Source organism: Opisthorchis viverrini, assembly GCF_000715545.1.
Source record: "Opisthorchis viverrini unplaced genomic scaffold opera_v5_303, whole genome shotgun sequence".
NCBI classification, from domain to species: Eukaryota; Metazoa; Platyhelminthes; class Trematoda; order Opisthorchiida; family Opisthorchiidae; genus Opisthorchis; species Opisthorchis viverrini.
The window spans coordinates 19,102-33,324 of record NW_008751963.1 but is presented as its reverse complement, the minus strand read 5'-3'; the positions used below and the strand labels follow the sequence as shown (position 1 = coordinate 33,324).

At 43.0% G+C, this 14,223-nt stretch overlaps 1 protein-coding gene across 1 annotated transcript in view; it reads left to right on the top strand.

The window, feature by feature from the left end:
• T265_14956 (hypothetical protein) overlaps window positions 1–12,185 on the top strand; it is a gene marked incomplete at both ends in the record, with an annotated part of 24,922 nt that extends 12,737 nt beyond the window's left edge. The window contains 4 exons of the mRNA XM_009175987.1: window positions 6,019–6,092; window positions 8,918–9,164; window positions 11,710–11,816; window positions 12,130–12,185. Of these exons, the coding sequence (XP_009174251.1) occupies window positions 6,019–6,092; window positions 8,918–9,164; window positions 11,710–11,816; window positions 12,130–12,185 (484 nt within the window). The remainder of the gene's footprint in view (window positions 1–6,018; window positions 6,093–8,917; window positions 9,165–11,709; window positions 11,817–12,129) is intronic.
• Between the last annotated feature and the right edge of the window lie 2,038 nt (window positions 12,186–14,223).

Sequence of the window (14,223 nt, the reverse complement as noted above, 5' to 3'; positions counted from 1 at the left end):
AAGGGCGAAACCGGTTGTGGGATGTCCAAGGGATCTCAGTAACCCTGTGAGTGGTTTTCTTTATTCTTTCGTTCTTCAACGAAATATTTCGCACGATATTCAAGACATCGCAGTGTATTTTCATAAAAAAAATAAACTACTCACGAGTTTTCCGAGCTCGTGACCCGTTCTACCCTTCTTGGAGCTCTTTATGTAGGCGCGGTTCCCCAGTTTCCCCCAACTACATGTTCCAGTAGATCTCAGATCTTGCAAAAGTAAATAACTACACTCATTTCCACTTTGATGTAGTCTTTTGTTCGAATTCGTTGGACTTGGTTCCGAGTAAAACATAAGGTCGAAAGTCTGGCCACTTTGATGTAGTCTTTTGTTCGAATTCGTTGGACTTGGTTCCGAGTAAAACATAAGGTCGACGGAAAGTCTGGGACCGCACCTACCCGATTAGTCCCAAGAAGGTCGGAAAAAGTCGTCGCTGTCGAAAGGTTTTCCTCACCTAATTTTGTCTGCCATTGTGTGGAACTACATCTACATTCAAGATTTTCCGAATTTCCGTCACATCGACCCGAACGTCAATGCATCTTGGGAATCCAAGCAGTGTTAACGTCCGCCGATTGTATTGATGGATACCGTGTGTTGATCGACTGGTCAGAAGTGAAGCAAATCTGCGTGGAACTCAACTGAGCATGAGGGATGGGGGCGGCATCACGATAGTTCATCTAGTGGGGTACCCTCCCATTAAGCGCCACGTTGCATTTTGAGTCCCATTCTATGATTGCATTGTGTGTTTCGGGTCAATATATTTCATTTTCAAATTTGATTTTCAAATTTTCGAGCAACTTTTGAAAATTTTGCAATGCAGTTTGTCGGAAACTGTCCTTTCAATTTGATTAAAAATTTCGACAGAGAATTTTCCGATTCTCGCACAGTGTTTGTTATCCAAATAGTGGGAATTTTATTCCCGTGTTTTTGGTCGCATGTGTGACTGTGGTGGACATCTTAGCAAGCATGGATTTAACTAAGCCACGTGATTAGAGCACGTGCAGGATTTGCCGGTGTTTCACAACGGTTCGTTTGACTTGGGCAATCTGAAAATCGCCAAGTCTAGGTTTTTCACGGAGCTCCACCAAGTTAGTTACGTGTGTGTGTGTGATTGAAATCTGCTGTCCAAATATCCTGTAATGAAAATGTTTCACAGGATTCCGGGATAGCTATGAATATAATTGCGCTGAGAATTTTTATCCAACTGAGTCAGCGACGTTCGTTTCGAACTGGCTTTGCGACGTTTTGGTCTTGTACTGTTTTTTCGGACCTTAAACAAAGTGAAACACGCTGTCGCTGCTCTCCAAACTGCCCTGCGTGCTAAGAGGGCCTGAATATTATCCCCAATGATGAAAATCAACATGCTGAATGAGTTGAGCGTTACGGAGCTGTTCATCAGGAAATCCACTGGTATTAACCGAGTGACACCAAGTTTATTCTGTTTACTGTGATGGATGAGTAGGAAAATCCTGGCTTTTACCCGCGTAACAATAAAGTCGACATATCTGCGTGCGTGAACATGTGGTCTTATTCCTTGCACATCGGTTGAACACGAATAACTGCCACGTGGTTAACTGTCACTGGTGAACTTCCCGACTAGGTTCTTCAGATTAGGGGGCTTTAGAACCGATTCAATCCATTTCCTCGTGTGTGGGATGTCTTTAGGAGATTCCATTCACTTAGTCATCATATCCGTACAGTCTACTTCTTTCTGCCTAAATTCTGGATTCGATCGAAATTTCTCATTTTCTCAGGTCTAGTACGCTGGAATTAAGTTAGCAAACAACGGTGAGCCTGTTGAAAACAATACCATAGTCCGAAGTTTGGAACTGCACCCAAGTCTGTCCCTTTCATCTGTAATGTTCGCAACTTTAGGTTCTTGGTTGTCATAACCAGATGGACGAAGTCAGTGACAACCGTTTGAATAAATAAAGAAAGCAGCGAACCCAGAATACTTCTGGTGATGGACGAACGCGTTAGATCCACTGACAGTGAAGCGTTCTAGTACAAACTGCAAGGTCTAACCATTAATTCAGTGTCATCTGATAAAATCATAAAGACCAGTTATGAAACATGCTCACTGAGGTTACACTGACTGTTAAATCATCTGATCTACGTCAGGGTGAACGTGACAGCCAACTTTTATCCTGTTCAGCTATCTCATTTTCCTGTTCATTAATGATAATCATGGGCTAAACTGGATATTCTGCCTCCCGGATATACGAGTTAACGTTCTCCTATCAACTAACTAAAAAGAAATTATAAATTGGCGTAGCGTTAGTGAAACGAACTTGCGTTGTATAGGCCCCACGTGTCCGCTTTATCCGGCGGGAAGTAATTTCCATCACAAAAGCCCCTTCGCCTAGTCCAAATGACAGAAACTCAAGCCTGGAAATCCGCGAACATGCGGCTGTTTGAGACTTGCCCTTGGTATAAACAGCAGGTGAATTGGAAGCCTTCCCCGTACAAATTGATAGAATAAGTAGTGCTGAATGTTTCAAATGGCTGTACCTCTGTTGTCCATCAACAAGCGTTCCTCGTTAGCACACTGAATGCAGGCGATTCTTTCTTAACTTCGGCACAATAGCACTGGAACTGAAAGTCTGTTCAGGGTACATGGTGATGAGTTCAACAATACTGAATTATCAGTAAGACTGGGTAGTTTATGATATTGAAACATCTAATATTACTAATTCTTGTTATCAGTGGTTGGGAGGATAGGATATTTAAACGGGACAATGAGGTGGTTGGCAACTGCTGCATCATCAAGAAATGGCTTTCTTCTTTCGCGGTCCTTATCTCCACCCGTTTGGAACACCCAACGGGGTAAACGACCCTTCCTCGACGAAGTGCAGTTAAAAGTGCTATATAGTCATCTAAGGGATTTTAAGCAGCTTTCTGCCAAATCGATGGGAACTAGCGTCAAAACACCTTTCGGGAGGACGGTAATATTCACTACCCAAAAATGTTCACGGCGCCTCCATTTTTAAGCAGGTTTACAATATGAATATTCTATTTTGCCCTGAGCCTGCATACTTGTTGATTGGTCACTCAATCATACTAGAACACTAATTGCTACCGGACTGAACTGAACTGAACTGAACTAAATTAGACTAAACTGTACAAAACACTGGCTGTAGTTGGCCGTTTGGGGCAACCAAACAGCAAAGTCTCCATGTGATCGAGAAGAGACATCCCACGGTTTAAAACCTTTTGGCACAGTCTCTTTGGAGGTCTTCAGGAGTAAAATTGCTCTTGGAGCTCATGGGGGGAACGCAGTGAATCATAAGAAGACAAACCCTCGTCGCCGCCGGCCAGCGCAACTTATGACGGTGCTGCAACTTCCCGGCTTGCACTGCAAATTTGAATAGCCTCCCAACCTGACTCGTGATGAGGTCACCTAATTAGAATGCCGCAGTAAACTAAACATAATTTGCTGCCTACTGAGAGAGAAATATTAACATTGGTCTTACAATCCTCCACATGTCTGTTCATGTACGATGATCCATCCGCGTGCGCGTGATTTACCTTTGTACCGAGCGGTTTCTATGTACGGTAAATACAGCGAGATGTAGTCTGCAGAGAAGCCAGCGAAGTCAGCCATTGTTTTCAAACTAAAAAGGGTCCAAGGACAAACCAGGCACCCTGTAGTAGGTCATAATCTTTCCTTTGCTGCACCTGACCTGGCTCTCGAGTCCGGCCCTCAGATGACGTTTGCGGATAACACCATTCTACTCATCACTTGTAAGTAACGTAGTGCTTGAAGTTTTATTGTTGGTGCCCGCCCGGCACGATCAAGCCGAACTCGTGCGTGGCGTTTAAAAGTTGGTCGTCTATTGTCGAGAAACATCGATATCACGCATATCATAGGCCTGGAAACAATGTCAAAAGTGTATATTTAAACAGGCGGTTTGAGTACACACTAACTTCGTGCTAAAAGTGACTAACAGAAGTGGTCGGCTTAACATAGGCCAAACACAATGCGAGTTACTCTAAAATTCGCAGGCGTACTGTGTTCCATAATGAGGTCATGTGACGCCCCAGGTACTGATATCGCTGGTTGACCACACTTCCAACTAACCACGCAGGCCTCCAAAACCTAAAGTTCAGCTGCAACTCAAATTTTGAGATCTTGTTATCCAACTAAGGACAGCGTGATGCATAGTAGTGGCGAATCACAACTTGGAACAAACGTGTAGAGTGGTTGTTGACATTCTAGTGTTAAGAAATGAAGTACGGCATCTTTCTAGCATAACAATTCTATTACCAACATTCAACTACTGCTCGCTTTCTGTCCAGCTATCAGAAATGGATCTCATATTCCGTAGGCCTGCTTCGTATACTCAGTTTTGGTTGGGGCCTTCCGGTAGAAGTTTGCGTTGAAAAGTGAAGACTTGTTTTGTAAAACAAAATAAACCAATTGTTTCAAAGAGCATTAGTTGCTTCCTCAAATAATACTTCTAAGTTTCATTCCTAATTGGGTACATCACTAAGATTGTTGTCTGTAGAACTCTACCATCATGCCCCTCTGGGTTTCTGTACTTATCAGAAATAAAAAAGGTGGAAGCTAATCGGGACAGACAAATCATCCAATTACAAAAGGCAAACAGACCTGGTTAAACCACAAATCGAGTTGGTAGGAACAGTTGTTACGTCACCAATTCGTTCTCCAAGCTAGGTATTAGGGCCCGTTGGATATTTAGCTAACTAGCCTACTTGATGAGTGACAGTATGTGACGTCGAAATGTCTATAGTTAGATGAACTTGCCTAATAAAATTGTTGCCTTCACCAAGGTTCTGTGACTCTGGCGCACGAATATCTAATCAGAATCCCACTAGTTCCTAGATGTTGCTATTAGCTTGTGTGCAGTGAAAGTCAAACAGATAACCTACTTTGATCCAGTCAACTCAAACGTGTCAAGTGAAATCAATGGAATTTGCAATACGCCCTTCACGTAAAACTTGGCTTTACTATGGTAGGCACCCTCTTAAGCGTATAAAACAGGACCATTCTAACGTCTTCGGTTATTTTCTTTGGTCAGTACGCTTCTGGTTGTTTTGCATACTACTCGTAAGCCACCTTCGCACGTAAAGAATATTGTGATTTAAATGCTAATGTTGCCATTCAAAAATTGGGACTGGGTTGAACTTCCCTTTCCGCGGTCTTCTCATTTTTTCACTGAGCAGTCTTTTAGGAAGAGGAGTTTTTCATGTATGATTCTTACTTCCACGCAAGGGGGCACAAATGTTTTGGGACTGCTCACCGGTGTGATTCCTTGACGTCGTCAAACCGATGAATTGATGCTCCGCTATCTGTTCCCTCCGGTTTTCGGGCAAATTTCCACTGACTTGTGAACCTCAAGATTTATATTTCTAATGGTCCTATAAGATGGTAAATGAAAGTTCATCCCAACCCGCTTAGAAAAACAGTCATGCAGATCTCGGAATATAAGACCCTGATTCGGTCCCATTTTGGCTTGGCGACATGAAACACTGAGAACACTAGGATATACATAATCACTCCAAAAATATCTATGAATAATGGATTTGTTAGGCTTGAATCTACGCTCTAACAGTCCCTAAACAGGTGACTCTCTCATAGGTAATAGCAAGCTTAGGGAAATCGCCTCAAAAGACAGCTGTCCTCTGGAACTGACCTTTGGGCATCAATTATAAATAACAGCATTGTTGAATAAAGTATTCACAAACCAACACAGTTAGAAAAATAGCTCGATAAATTGAGTGTCCACCAGACTAAACCTGGCCATAAGCCAAATTCTATATCTGAAGTTGCACTTAGCAAAACCCTCGCGTGCAAACAATTGTCATATCTTTGGGAAGTTCACTAAAAACACCTCTTTGATCCCAATACTTACTACCGCCAACCATAGAGGCAGTAAAATATTCGTGATAAAGTACTGCGTTTCCTTCACACTGATCAAACTTGTTCTCAAACTTTCATCCACGATTGCCTTTTTACAGATCCACTGAGGAAATTTTCGCCCTTTTCGTATCCGTTGCCTTCATCATGGGAGCGGTGAAAGACTGTTACAAAAGTAAGGCAATTTTGCTTAATTTAACTACTATTGAAGGCCTTGTTAGAGTAGTTGTCATGCTGAAGGAAGTTGTCACTTTGTAATTTACTACTCATAGGGTTGCTGAAATTCCGTCGACAGCCCACGACCGATTTTGCCCTATTTGGGGCTCATCATGTAGGCGCATTTCCCGCGTTCCCGGCAACCTCATGTTCTACTTGAAAACAAATTGCACGAAATTAGCGAATATACACTCTTCTGCAAACTAATTTGGTTCTTTCGAGAGACCCACCTGGAACCCAGCTTAATCTCCCATTCGTGATGTTCTCAGACGGATTTTCAGTAGTACATTACAAAGATATACATGTGTCGCGATATCTCAAATATCGTAGAGACTGAAACATGAGGCGGCCCGGTGCAGCACATTCAGTTGCCTGAGAACATCACGAACGAGAGATTCAGCTGGGTTCCAGGTGAGTCTCTCGAACAGCCAAATTAGTTTGCAAATGAATGAACTTGTTACTTATTTTGACCATTTGGTTCGCATCTTTTTGTGTTACATCTCCACCGTTTTTTGGCTGAAGAATCCCGTTTCACTCATGTTTCCATACAGTGTGACGGATTTATTTTGGTTGATTGACTGAATATTCGTGAATATTCGTTCCCAATAATGGTAGATTGTGTGCATACTTCAGGTCAAAGAAAATTTGTGGATTAAACTTTTATTTTCGCTCAAGTTTAGTTGCTTACAATAAAGATTAATCTTAAATTAGCAGTTACTTTTAGCTGACAGTGTAAAACAACATAATGCAAATGTCTATTTAAGTTAGCGATCGTTCATCAGTGCCGTCGTGTATTTCCTTTGCGATGCTACTTTGATCTGTGCATTTGCTAGCTCGTTAGTTGTACATTCTGTTCTGGTTGGAGTGCGAATTTACCGACCGGACGGTCTGTGGTTCGGATCCGACCTCTGCCTCTCGACTTCTCCTGTGTAGGCTTGGATTAAATGGCGGCATCCTGGACCTCGTGCTTCCTTTAAGTGGCATGGGAGCTAAGCATCGAAAAGGTGTTACAGCTGAAAGGTTACACCCTATTCTGTGTCTAGGCTTGAGACTCTCACTAATCACACTCTGCATAATTCCATGAGTACTGAGGATGAATATGCTTCTACTTGAATGTGCCATGTGATGCAATGTCCGATAGAAGTTCGAGTAATAAAATGTGATTGAAAGGCACAGGTGTTGTAAAATTATCTTTACAGACCACTCAGGTATCTGGTTTCCCACTTGTACTGTACCTGTGCTTTTAGCAACCCATTCAACCCGTCTTTCGATTCAAAGCAGATTGAGTTTTTCGTTGACGTCTCCCTAGGAAGTGACATTCGTGAAATACACTCATTTGCAAATCAATTTGGTTTTCACGACAGACTCAACTGAATCTCTCGCTTATGATATCATATGAAATTGCAAATGAGTATTTCTCGAGAACAGTCTAATCTGGGTTCAAGTAGATCATAAGGTTGACGGAAACTCCTGGACTGCGCCTACCTGATGAGCCCCAAGAAGGGCGAAATCGGTGGTGGGCTGTCAAAGAGTTTTCAGCAACTTTGTGAGTAGTTTCCATTATGAAAAATGACATTCGCGTTGCACAGCTCTGTGCTGAGTGTCTAGACTTGGGATCATAAATCATTCCAAAGTTTACATTGGTTTTCTTATTTCACAATGTTTGTGTAAGGAAATGCTAAACCTACAAGGCAAAACCGAAAATTAGGCTTTCAGACAAATTGTAAACAAGTCACTCATTTAATGATGGGTCTCCTTTCCACTAAAACCAATCAGACTCGCTCCGCTCATTTGCCCAAGTTACATTGGTTTTTTGCTAAAATTCTGAAGTAAAATTAGCCTGAGCCTCTAGGTACTTCTCTCTAGGGACCAACCAAAATGCTGGTCACGTGAGCTAAACATTTAAATGAGTTATGTTAATCGTATCTTGTTTATTTAAAACGGTATAAGGAGCGCGCATTTGTGACATGTTGGAAATATACTCTTTTGTCGGTCATTCAGTGCCAACTTTGCCGAAAGGAGACGGCTGCATTATAATGCCACTCTCAGCCGTCAGAGTGAGGAGGACTGCAAGGGACATCCTTTAAGACTGGAGGTGTCAACAGTGGTAGAGCTCCGTTTATTGACCCTGTTGGATACCCTAGATGAAACTGCTAGGCCGTTTTCATCAACGGATGACCAATATGGAATGAGATCACTTCGGTTTCGACAACTTTTGTTCGTATGATAGCTAATCTACTATCAATGCGCCCAACCATTGACCGGAGGAAAACCAGAATCCTCAAAGTAATACCTCAGTTGCGTACAATGTACTTTCCCGGCACCCGACAGGATTAGTTCGGCCGAAAAAAGATAGTACTGCCAACCTTGAAGTAGAGTCTACCTATTCTATTCCCCCCAACCTGGGTTTACCAGTACTAACTCACTGGTAAGCACACTGGAAGCACATATCTGGGTAGAAAGTAACGGCATCACGGAACACTAGATGAAATCGCCGTTCAGATCTATCCACAAGGTTTAGTCCTGAACACTTCATCGTCAAAATACTTTACTGATGGACCGAATTTCAGAATTACTCAGACTGTTAAGAAATAAAGACGCATTAACAAATGCCGTGTACTGCTATTTACATAAGTGACAATATAAATTGAATCACACTGCTCATGCAGAATAGAATTCCATACAGTCACATCACTATGTTAGCCAGAAACGCCGTACTGACTGAGGGAAAACAAGAAACATGGTGGTCGATATCAGCATTGTTTCTTTATCTTGTTTCCACAGCTTTCCAAAAGTATTACGTTTGTCAACCCCCTACGCAAATGATGGAAGCAAACCAAACGAACAAAACACTGAAAAACATTATCGGCTTTACAGCAAACAGTGCGGAACATCTCGATGAGAACCTCTCCAAAGAGGCCGGTTTTCTTTTGGAGTCGTCGAGCTGTAACAAGGAAGTTGCTCTACTCTACCTCCTGTTATTACTTGGGACAGTGTGGCTTTCGTTGTATCTCTACAACTTTACAAAAACGTAAGCCAGTCATAATCATACGTATGTTTTTTTTCAGTGCAATCCTCCACCTACAGGACTTCGCCAACTGCTTTGGCGAGACGTATCTATGTTGGGTTCGGCCTACTTTCTTCCTCACACTACATAAAATTCTAGTCTACACTCAACACTGTCAACAGTGACGACGAAGTAAACAGTACAGTTTATTTTTGCGTCAGTCATGTGGCCATCCTGTCAATGACCGGATAAAAACTGATAAGCAATCGAGCTTAGCTTCTAACACAGGTCTGTGTATTTTAAACATTTTACCAAGAAAAAAGCACGTGAATTTGTACCAAAGCGTCAGTCAGGCGTGCGCAACGTGGAGCACAGTTCAAAATTCCATAGGCGGGCTTTAGAAGCGCCTGGTAATTAATTGGTGGTCTTTAGCTGAGCAATGTTTTGCTTTCGACACCAAAGCTTCGACAGGTCAAATGAGTAAGCAGATAAGGAACCAATCAGCAGGATCTGGTCCGGTTAACACACTTCAGTCAGCTGTCGGTTAGCGCGGTTGTTCAACTATTACGCAATGGGTTTGGGAATGTCAAATCATTCTTGATCAGATTCGGTTCCTTGATCTTCCTACTCAGTATTGCGGCCACTGGTAGCTCTTGTTCGTTTGTGCGGCCAAGAAATTTAGTTGCGGGGTGAGTTTACATGGAATTTTTGGTCGACTTGTTTTTTAGATTAAGAGGACTCCTCTTCGCTGATAACTGCACGCCACGTGTCAGCTGGATGAATATAAAAACATGTCTCCATACGCTTGCCAGTTCTACGCCATCTATTCCGTGCTTGTCGTTTCACACCGACTCGGCCATAAGCCGAGTACTGGCTTCAAAATTTGAACATTCTCTGAATCGATTTTTATCCCGTCTCCAGTGTGAAATTGCTTTTATCACTGATCTGCATTCTCGGCAACCTGTCTATTTTTCTCCAGTCCTCGCCGACTTCTGCTGTGAAGTTCCGCGGGTGTCTGTCGTATATAAACCTAGGTGCATTTTCTGGCTCTGTTCGCCTGGAGACGATCCTTTCATTGCACCAGTGCAGAACGCAGAGTGTTTCCTTTGTGGAACGCTACTCATTTATTGGCCACGTCTGCAATCCTTTGAATGAATTTCGATGTCTCTGGTTTATATACAACGACAGCAGCCCCAATCCCTTCCTGTTGGGTTCACCGGTACCAATACCTTTTCCATTCGAAACCCACTCAAACTAGCCAGATATCCACCACCCTGAAGTTTGCTCATTGCTTCCATTTGGGCAGGTGTCTAATCAACATCTTTTGTTTATAGAGCCCTTACTTGTCTAATAAGGCAATACGAGCGAATACCGATTTTGGATGGGCAGACGAGTAGTTCAAAATTGCCCTAGTGATAGTTGGCCTCTTGCAAACTTTGGCGTCAAGTTTCCAACATATCTTATGCAGTCCGAGAAGATCAATGTACCCGAGACTGACTTAATCCACATGCTAAGTTTGATGCGGGGATCCAGTTCGGATTGTCACCAGCCCTGTCTCGTTAAGCAAGACGAACGTGTAATCTACATAACGCCAAAATACTCCGCGCACGTACCAGACTGTCGTAACACGTGCAAATCGCCACAGTGCAACAAACTTTGCCAGTAGATGCCATGATGAATGAGGCGCCTCGAATTGGAAGATCGAGGACTCCAATCCAATTAACAATGATCTGAAGTTCCCCAAACCCACCGAACGTAATAGTTTGACAGCCACACTGACCGACAAGACTTTTCAACTGACACTGAACTGTTGTGCTAATCGGAATAGATCTTGCTGATTGGTTCTTCGTCTGTCTTGGAACTCGAACAGCTTGTTAACCCACTCACTTGGCCTGAAGAAGCTTTTGTGTCAAAAACGAGACATTACATATACTTTTAAGGAAGAGATTTGTCACTGAGACAACCCGGTCTCCTCTGAAATGATGAGCTTGGCGCGCGCATCTGTCGGATCACGACGGGATCTCTTCGACAACTTCCTCTCAAAAAATACCCTGTAATTTATTCGTTTATGCTGTGCTTCCTGTAATATAGTACGGCAAAGGATTTTCAAGCGGTGACTAATATCGATTGCTTCAAAAAAGCTAGGTATGGGGACTTACCGCAAAGCTTAGATTGCCAGCTGGCTTTGGAAGTATATCCTACGTGGCCCTTACGTTAAATGTTCACCAGAGCGCCTAGCTGGACAATTGGATTGTATGGTCTAGCTCTCATTCAGTAATTAAATTGTACCTTCTGGGTGTTATTCACTACTTAGGTCTGTCTATGCTGTTTATGATAGTTTTCTTGTCTACAGCGAACAAAACTTTTCAATCTGTACTTCCTACTGAGGGTGATCCTTCACGTCTTGCTGGTATCATCGTGATCCTGGTACACACGCTACATTGCAAGACGTGACCATCTTCCACCGCAGCCCTGTGTGACGCATTTGAGGATTCCAAGTTTCGTTCTTCTCAACAATTAGCAGCTCCTCCACTTCTGTAAAAGCACACCGTTTATCTTCTTCTTTCAGACCCTTCCTCACCGCTGGAAAACGGGAAATCCTGACAGACTTCGCATTGCCCATAGCGGTTTTGGTAATGTCAACAGTTGGATCATTGCTGTCTGGGAATATCTCATGTAAGTTGGATCAAATATCACTACCGTGGCAGTACGTTCATAACAGGTTGACTAGTGGCTGAAAAGCTGTAGTATCGGTATTTTTCTCAGCTTAGTTCTCGGTCTGAGGCTCCAAAGCTAGCGTTTACGTCAAAACAACCACCAAAGGTGCACAAGGTATATTAACACCCAAAACGAAGTCAGGAACACTTGTACAGCACTTCATATATATAGCGTAGACGGCAATAACTCTGGAAATTCTGGCGCGTTCTGAATGCGCCATTGGCAATCGGCATTAGGCCAATACTGGGTAACGATTGGCTGTTGACTCCAGGCTTTCGACCAATCAGACCTCGCCTTGATGCCGGACCGGCTAGCGTCCCGAATTCTTGACCAATCTTGCGTGGGATGGACTTCTCGGCCGTAGCAGCACCTGACTGTGAGCGGTAAAGAAGGATCCGTGTGGAGTTCCGCCTAACAAAAGCACAACGATAATTGCAGTATTTTTGGAAGTTAACTCTTCCATCACCGTGGATGATCTTTGATTACTGAACAGTGATGATCGAAACGCTGAGTTATAAAACACTGTGGTCATTTGTTTTACCATCACTAATCAACCTTAACAGAAGGGCACACACAGCTCACAAATGATTCGACCTCATTCATATTGAACACGGGTCGGAAGTTCTAAGGCTCGGACTAGCCAACGGAGCGAAATCACAATAGCAGTGGCTAGAAAATCCTGCTAAATTTCGCTAGACATTCCCTAAGTTCGGTCATTCTTCCACTGCGGCCTGTCCATTTTACAGATATTCGGGCAGACTGATCTGTTGCCGAATTCTGGATTGTTTTCCATTATGACTACCACACGGGGCCCATTAACCGTACAATGCTCTTAACCGCAAAACCTTTAAGAGCAGAGTAAAACATTTTGCGCCAAAATGTTGAGTTTTGTTGCGTATGTGCTCAAACCAAAAACCATTCTGATCCACTTGCACATCTTTGCAGCTCACCAAATTTCATTGTCCACTGGAGAAATCGTACCTCTGGGGGAAAATTCTGGTGGAATAATTAACCAGCATCGTTGAGACACCAGAATGTCTAAATGGGACCCAAAAGTTTGGACTGGTACTCTAAACTAAGTTGTCCGATTATTCCAGTCCATTAGGGACACGTCATAGCCCTCAAAAATTCCATTCCACTGTGCGAATACTGAACGCCCTACCATACTAAAAAGTACGTAAAAGCATTGAAAAACATTGCCTAGTTGCAGAGTGCACCTACCTTTCTTGCAATGACCTCAAAAAATGTTCCTACTACCTACTGGGGGGCATATAAAAAGGTTTTGTGTGGGATGGAATCTAAACGTGTCAGTGTAAGAAAAAAGGTATGCATTTCTTTTGTTTTCAAGACGCCGTGTTTAAAAATTTGCATTAATTTGTGTTCCACCACTCTCACCGAAGTCAATTTTATAAGTCAAACCAACTAGGGCACAAAAAGATCTCCGACAAGCATACATTTCACAGGTAAGATCCGGGCAGTTAGGGATCTTACACGACTATTGCGGCTATCATACTATACGCAGTTCGGAGCCAGTAGACAATGGGAACAAACTGACGAAGGCAGCAGATGATGTGTTGAGACTTGACAGGAACTGGTTCTATAGATAAACGGCTTAATGAGCATCGTGAATTAAGCAAACGTACAATCAATGGTGGCGAAATTAGCAGGAGCAAAAAATGGTCAGTGAGACAGCGAGGTTAGTGGAGTCAACAACAGGTAAGCACCAGAAGATGCACAAACGTCCAGATACGGGAAGTCTGTCAGTATGAATAAGCCATACTGAGAGAGACAACGGCGCAAAAGACAGTCAGTACGTTCTGAAGGTATGGAACTGTCTTTGGTTGACGGCAGCTCGTGTCGCGTGACAAATCGTATTGCGCGCGTAGGTCCGTTTGAGACAAATCTCCCCAAAGGCTATCTGGCAGGTGCAGTATATAGGTACTACACAAAATGGGGCCCACTCATTATCGAGTTGTTCTAGTGGACAACACGCTTGTCCGGCATTCGACGAGCTCGGAGTTCGGTCCCCGGTCGGTCTGTACTTTCTGTTAGAGAGAATGCTCGAAAATAGGTAGAACTGGAAGAACTTGCAAGCAATGATGGACGGACAACAAAATATTTACATCAGTTACTAAGGTATAAGCAGACCTTGAGTCGGAGAGAAAGAGGGTGAAACGAGCAGCAAGGGAAAAAACGGAGTTATACGGGCGTAATTCACGTTACTCATGAGTAGTCAGTACACAAGAGAGAATGACTTCAGTTCACCGTTGATTCACAGGGCGAATCAAAAGTACATTTGTAGTGCCATATTATCCAGTTGAAGAAGGCCCACTTTATACATCATCATCAGATAGTGAGTTCAATT